This window comes from Leptidea sinapis, chromosome 6 (genome assembly GCF_905404315.1).
Source record: "Leptidea sinapis chromosome 6, ilLepSina1.1, whole genome shotgun sequence".
NCBI lineage: Eukaryota > Metazoa > Arthropoda > Insecta > Lepidoptera > Pieridae > Leptidea > Leptidea sinapis.
This window is the reverse complement of record NC_066270.1, coordinates 5,484,635-5,491,647: the sequence shown is the minus strand read 5'-3', so window position 1 is coordinate 5,491,647 and position 7,013 is coordinate 5,484,635. Positions and strand designations below refer to the sequence as shown.

The following is a 7,013-nucleotide window of genomic DNA, read 5'->3' as shown; positions in this document are numbered from 1 at the left end:
GTCAGAAAAGGCGTTTACACTGTGCGCGTTTTCTGTTATTCTGATAGTCAGATCGTTTCTGCCGTCCAGCGATGATGGACGATTTTGATGAATTTGATTTTCTTGAAAGTCCATTATTTAAATTATTATTGTGAGTTCTGTAGCAACTTTCTCCCACTTTTGCCGAGAAATATATCTGTTGCGATAATTTTTGTCTCTCATATCCCACAAACACCTGTTCTCGTACACGAGACTGATAAATTTATCGCTATCCATGGTGGAAAACAAATCACTCAAAATTCGCAGACGCAAGTCGTGCGAAAAAATCAAACTCGTTTGAACGCTCGAGTGGTTCTGACGACGTCGTGCATGTTCTGACGCGTTCGTCGTTGTCAGTGTTAACACTGTCATTGGAAACCAGGCGTTTGTTTCTTCTGACGAATCCGTCAGAACTCGTCAGAACAATTTTTCGTCAGATCTCGCATCCATAGTAGCCTAAGGCTAGTCTGCGAATTTCGAGTGATTTGGTTTCCACCATGGATAACGATAAATTGATCAGTCTCGTGTACGAGAACAGTTGTTTGTGGGATATGAGAGACAAAAATTATCACAACAGAGATATTTCTCGGAAAAAGTGGGAGAAAGTTGCTACAGGACTCAACACTAGCAGTAAGTAGAATTTTTTATTTTGATGTGGGGTTTACATTAATTAGGTACATGAGCAATTAGATTTAATGTTTACATTTTATCTATCAAGAACATGACTTGTAGAGCTATAGATTATTACAGTAGGTTGTATTGAAACGGAATTTCACCTGCTGGACTAACAAAATAATCTTTCAAGGTTTCTCTAGTCTCATTCGCGCTTCTTCCGTAGTGATTATATCTCCGTGAAACTGGCACATTGTGTAGGGACTCAAAGTCCACCTCGGGAATATCAACGGAAGTAAGACCTTCTTTATCGATGTCAAATCAAATTCATCAAATTCGTCCATCTTCGCTGGACGGCAGAAACGAACTGACTATCGTAATAACAGAAAACGTGCACAGTGTAAACGCCTTAGAGAACAAATTTTCGTCAGAACTCGCATCCATAGTAACCCTAGCCTAAGGCAGTCCTCTTATTACATAATATTTACATCCTCTTTGGGTGGTATATTTTGATACAAAGTACTTTAAACAAGTCCAAAGAGTATAATAATATATAGGGAACAAGTCTCATACTCTTCGATCTGAGAACAACTATTTGTTTTTTGTAGTAATACATACTGTATATATTTTGGTACAAGTGACAACCGTACAACTTACAAGATACAAGTACAGTCTAGAATTCCACATAAAATAAACCCAATACGAGTAAAATTACAATATTGGAACTGCTACATTTATACAGTTATAGTTACTAGTAACGAGTTAACTAATAGGCAATATGAAAATTGAGCCGGAAAAACTAAAGCATCATAACCTCAAGCCCATGAAGTGTGAATTAAATTATCTTAGTAAATCCGATGGATCATCGATACTATCACAAGGTGCATAATTAATTGAAATAAAATATTTTCGCAATTATGGTTGAAAGCTTCACTCATGTGTACTATAATAATAATAATAATCGTGTATTACAATTTATATCAAAATACAAAAACATACAACATTAGTGTTGGGGTCTCCTTGCTTGAGTTGCCTGTATGTTATGTTATTCCTTTCAGGTAATACTGTGGTTTTAGTAAGTGTTAATGGGCCATTAGAAATAAAATCAGCTTACCAAAGTATGGAGAAGGCAACTTTAGAAGTCTTATTTAGTAATAAAGGAGGAAAACCGTCAGTTGCAGATAGGTCAGTTCTACGGGTTATTTTATGTATTTTTCTTCCTAATATCTACATGGTGGTGGTGCTCTTATTATACTATGCATACTCTTTGATTTTCGTTATTAATATTCGTGTATGTAGGCAGTGACTTCCAGTTGGTTTTCATAAATATGTACTTTAGAGCCATTGAAGAAATAAAATTCATAATGTAGCACCCCCCCCCACACCTTGCTGTTTGTGGTCTATATAAACATCTTTGGTTTAAATAGACCTGGGTCGTACTGTATTTATTGATATTTATATTTAAAAAAATCCTATATCAGCATGATAATTTGTGGCTATTTAATCAACAATTAGTTGTTGAATAATTATATGATTTTTCAGATTTAAAGAAAATGTAATAAGACAAACATGTGAGTCAGCTATACTTGGATGTCTTTTCCCTCGGACAGGCATCAATATCACAATACAGGAGCTTGAAAACTATGGTGGTGTAAGTTCAATAACTTATAAATAAGTAAGACCCCTTACTTATTTAGATACCTTTCGGTTTTGTTTTGGTGTCTGTATGTTTTTTATTATTTTATGTATAAATAATTGATATCATCAATGCTATATATTATAATCAATATTAAATTATTTTTTATAAAATCAATGACACATTATCTACCTAATTTCAATGCAGTCTTACTACTATATAGCTTTTACTACATAAACTCATGAATGAATCGTAATTTAGGCATATATCACGGTGTACGGTAAAAAAGTCATATTTGATGAATTAACTGTATTTTTTCTATACAAATACGAAGCAATTAGCAAATCACAGTTATCTCTTTTTCAAAGTCAAAGTCCTAAGTTTTTATTTGCATAAACATGTTAGATTGATGTTACATAAATATTATATAGTACATGTTTGCCACATTTATGACGTGCAAATTTTATAAAATACATTTCTAAATCATTAGTAACAATAATATCAATTTAACAAAAGATTATTAGCAGTATTATATAATATATAGTCAAGTTTTTAGTTGAAAATATTCGTCTAATGAATATAAGCAAAACAAACTTAGGTCTATATTACACAATATGTTGTAGTAATTTAAATCTCAGACCCTTTTTGGGATGCACACCTATTGATTTCTATATCATTAAAACAAAGCATTACATGAATTTGTTTTTAATTTTATATTACATATCCATATTACACATTTTGTAGTAATTTAAATCTCTCTCCACTCCCCATTGACACTTCGTCAATTTCTCCCCGTGTTTGTCGCTTAACAAGCATGTTTCCGATCAGTATGCTGTACTTATTAGTACATTCATATGTTGTGTTTATTAGTACAATTTTGTACGTTTACAATTGTACTTCAACACACTTGTTCATAAAGTGAGCCTTATTATTTCTTAGGGCCATAAACCAAATTATAACAAACACATGCATAATAATGTAAAATAAAATTATCCCATCAAAATTAACTGAAATTTATATGAGGGTAAACAGAGAATTTTCAATTTAACCGGATAATACAGTTTTTTTATAACAACAAAGAGGTTTTATGCAGTTGAAAATCCATTTACACTTATGGATTAAATATATGTGACCCTAAAGATAAAGAAACATTTATTAAAATATAAATTATTTATAATTCACAATAATTTGTTATAAAATATATGTATTTATCACTAAAATTATAATTTTGGACTAAGCTTTATGACTATATGTAATTAATTATCTTACATTAAACATGTGTAAAAAAAACTTGCGACATTTCCCATATTTAAACGATTTACATGTTTATTTTTTCCTCGCAAGTCTGTTGCAAAAGTGTGCATTAAACTCGGCTGATTTACGCCCTCACCTATGGCTCGCAGCAATTCCTCGTGTATAATGAGCAACTTAGCGCATTTGCATGTTAATAAACTATAAATTTATTTGTGCAGCTGGTGGCTTGTGCTGTGAACTGCACGTGCTTGGCGCTCCTAAATTCGGGAGTCGCCATGCGCCATGTGGTCGCGGCGGTAACCTGCGCGGTAGACGACGTTGGAAACCTGGTCCTTGACCCTACACACGAGCAGATACAGAGCTCGCAGGCACTCATGTACTTCGTGTTTGAAAGCAGCGAAAAGAATATGGTTACAGGTGTGATATATTTCTAATTTCAAGTTCTTATACTTAGCAGATAAAAAACTCTCTGGTTTTTTGAATCATTAACCTAGTGATCTATTAGCTTTTTTGGCGGCTTATTGCATGGTTCTGCACAGGCCACCTAAAATTGTATAGTATTACTAGCTGACCCAGCAAAGTTTGTATTGCTGATATTAAAATCGCGATACAAAAGTAACTGTTGATCGTAGATGGGTGAAAATTTGAAGTTGTATGTATTTTTTAATACTGACTCATAATCAAACAAATTTAAAAAAACATGTCAAAAAAATTTAAAAAAAAAATCGTATGGACCACTCTTAACATTTAGGGGGATGAAAAATAGATGTCCGATTCTCAGACCTACCCAATATGCACTCAAAATTTCATGAGAATCGGTCAAGCCGTTTCGGAGGAGTTCGGTCCCGCACACCGTGACACGAGAATTTTATATATTAAATATTGAATAGGCTAAGTTGTTATAATATGAATAAAAAAGTGGGGCTTCGAGTTTCTTATCAGTTCTTCTCCCCATGTCGTAGCCCCTTTACGAACTTATGTAACTCCATGTCCCTTCCTATGGTAAATAAATATATTTCTATGTCTACAGAGTATTCAAACCAGCTCAAAATTAAAAGACTGCTCTTTGACCTTCACCAGTGGGAGGCTCCTTTGCACAGGATGCCGGCTAGATTATGGCTACCACAATGGCGCCTATTTTTCCCGTGAAGCAGTTATGTGTATGCATTGCTGTGTTTGTGTCTGAAAGGCGCCGTAGCTAGTGCAAGTACTGGGCAACTGAGACTTAACATCTTATGTCTCAAGGTGACGAGCGCAGTTGTAGTGCCGCTCAGAATAATTGGGGGTTTTCAAGAATCCTGAGCGGCACTGCATTGTAATGGGAAGGCAGGGCGTATCAATTACCATCAGCTGAACGTCCTGCTTGTCTAGTCCCTTATATTCATGAAAAAAAGACTACTAATTAATGCACCGATTTCGTTCATTTTGTATATTGCAAATGCAATATCAATATATTTCATTTAATGCACACAAGTGAATTCCATACTGTATACCTACTGTACAATATTATAACGTAGTTATATGCGATTTTTTTTAATAACTTTATGTAACATTTTTCCACAGGTTTTACGGAGGGTAAATTTAGTGAAGATACATATCTTGAAGCACTAGAGCTGTGTCGCTCGGCCAGTGACCTCGTCTTCAAATTCTACAGAGAAATTGTTTCCAAATACTGCAGTGTTATTGGATGACGACCAAAAAAATAGTGTGAAAGATTAAGAGTTGACCCAAAGGACTTGTGAATTGTGGCTACTGTGGTTGAGGGGCAGTAAGATGCATTAGTGGATGATAATATCTTAACAATATGTTATTTTTAAAGTGAAATCCCTATTATCCCTAACAACTTCTGGGATTTATTATACATATTAAATTTGTAATCAAAATTTATGAACAATATAGATTGTTTAGATTTGAAATTTTCCTAATATGCGGTGGAGCAGGTATCAATTGTAAAGTAGATCCTGTAGATGGAGTTACAATCTGTGAGTTGATCAAGACATACCTACATTGGCACATTCGTCACTGGAACGGTTGGCTCAGTTGGTAAGAATGCTCGGACGGAATTCGAGAGGTCGCGGGTTTTAATCCCGAATCGTTCATAAATTTTGGTTGGTTGCTAATATCTTGTATGGAATGAGAAAGATTTTTGACCAAAATGCCATAGTATATTATTTTATTATTAAAGTAAGGGATAATTTTTTTGTCGCTAAAACATATTTTTCTGCAGATTTATTATTGTGTACAAACTCTTACTTTTTATTATAAACAATAAAAAACTGATGCAGTATTCAAAAGAGAATTCTAAATGCGGAATTTACACTGATTGGCAGTTATCTCGGAACACATAGTATAAAGATATTCACCCAATCAAATAGATATACCTCAGACCTGAGATGAGTGTGTATAAGAAACTCAATGGGCCTATTTGTACAAATGGTTACATCATTACATAACAATAAATATAGTAAACTAGTAGTAGATTTTGTTTAAGAGACCATCGGAGTTTCAAGTTTGATTTTGTTAACAATTAAATTAATAATAATAATATTGACACACTTTTACACAAATTATCTTTGTCCCAAACTAGGCATAGCCTGTACTATGGGTACTAGACAACGATATATTTAATATAATATACTTACTTAAAGATACATAAATACATATAAACACCCATGACTCAGAAACAAACATCCATATTCATCATATAAATGTGTGCACCTACTGGGATTCGAACCCGGGACCCCTACCCCAGTTGGCAGGGTACCTAACCACTGGGCTATAGGGGTCCTCAATTAATTTTTAATTAATTGCTTTAAAGGTTTAAGCATGGAACAGCAATTCATTAAAAATCAAATTAGTCTTCGTGAAACTCACGTAATTTTTTGTTATGGTGACAGTCCAGCCATTTTACAGATTACATGAAAAAAACAGACCAAAATTTAATTACCAGTGACAATTTCGGTTTTGAAATGAAACAATATATCTTCTAACTTTGAACACACTGCATCTTGAGATTTAAAGTTTCATATTTTACAAATTTACTTTAAAACTATTTAAAATTTTAGAGCGGCCGAAATAGTGGGAACCGAACCACAACCTCAATAATAGTACCTAGTCATAAGACTGTTAGTTTTTTTTATATGAACTCGCAACCATATTTTTTTAATACTAAGAATAAGTTACATAATACAGTTTTAAAATAGGTAAATAAGTGATTTATTTAGGTATAAGTTTTGTTAAGAAGTTAATTTAATAAATAATATTAAAATGTTAATAAAAGTTTTATTTAAAGTATTATATTTGAGAAGACCAAACTCATAAATGTATACACTTTTATTATAAAGTCCCAGCCACTGTTCAGCCATTATCTATAAATAAATTTAAATGTTTTAATAAAATAAAAATGAATGGCTCTGTCGTAAATCCTTCTACTCCACAGCTGAATATCTAAGTGATCGGACAGCCTGGGACTAGATTATGATTATTTTATAAC

General features: G+C 33.2%; 1 protein-coding gene across 1 annotated transcript; it reads left to right on the top strand.

Moving 5' to 3' along the window:
• Positions 1 to 1,236: 1,236 nt before the first annotated feature.
• LOC126964806 (exosome complex component RRP46) lies at positions 1,237 to 6,793 on the top strand. The gene is made up of 5 exons (XM_050808078.1): positions 1,237 to 1,511; positions 1,689 to 1,815; positions 2,173 to 2,281; positions 3,739 to 3,937; positions 5,084 to 6,793. Exons 1-5 carry the CDS (start codon positions 1,409 to 1,411, stop codon positions 5,209 to 5,211), a joined length of 666 nt encoding a protein of 221 aa, XP_050664035.1. The 5' UTR covers positions 1,237 to 1,408; the 3' UTR covers positions 5,212 to 6,793.
• Positions 6,794 to 7,013: the final 220 nt, after the last annotated feature.

Bases quoted from the DNA above. Each gene is read 5' to 3' on its own strand.
- LOC126964806 (XM_050808078.1), top strand. From the start codon at position 1,409: ATGAAAATTGAGCCGGAAAAACTAAAGCATCATAACCTCAAGCCCATG. The intron at 1,816-2,172 runs GTCAGTTCTACG...ATGATTTTTCAG, and splicing joins AAACCGTCAGTTGCAGATAG to ATTTAAAGAAAATGTAATAA. The intron at 3,938-5,083 runs GTGTGATATATT...ATTTTTCCACAG, and splicing joins CGAAAAGAATATGGTTACAG to GTTTTACGGAGGGTAAATTT.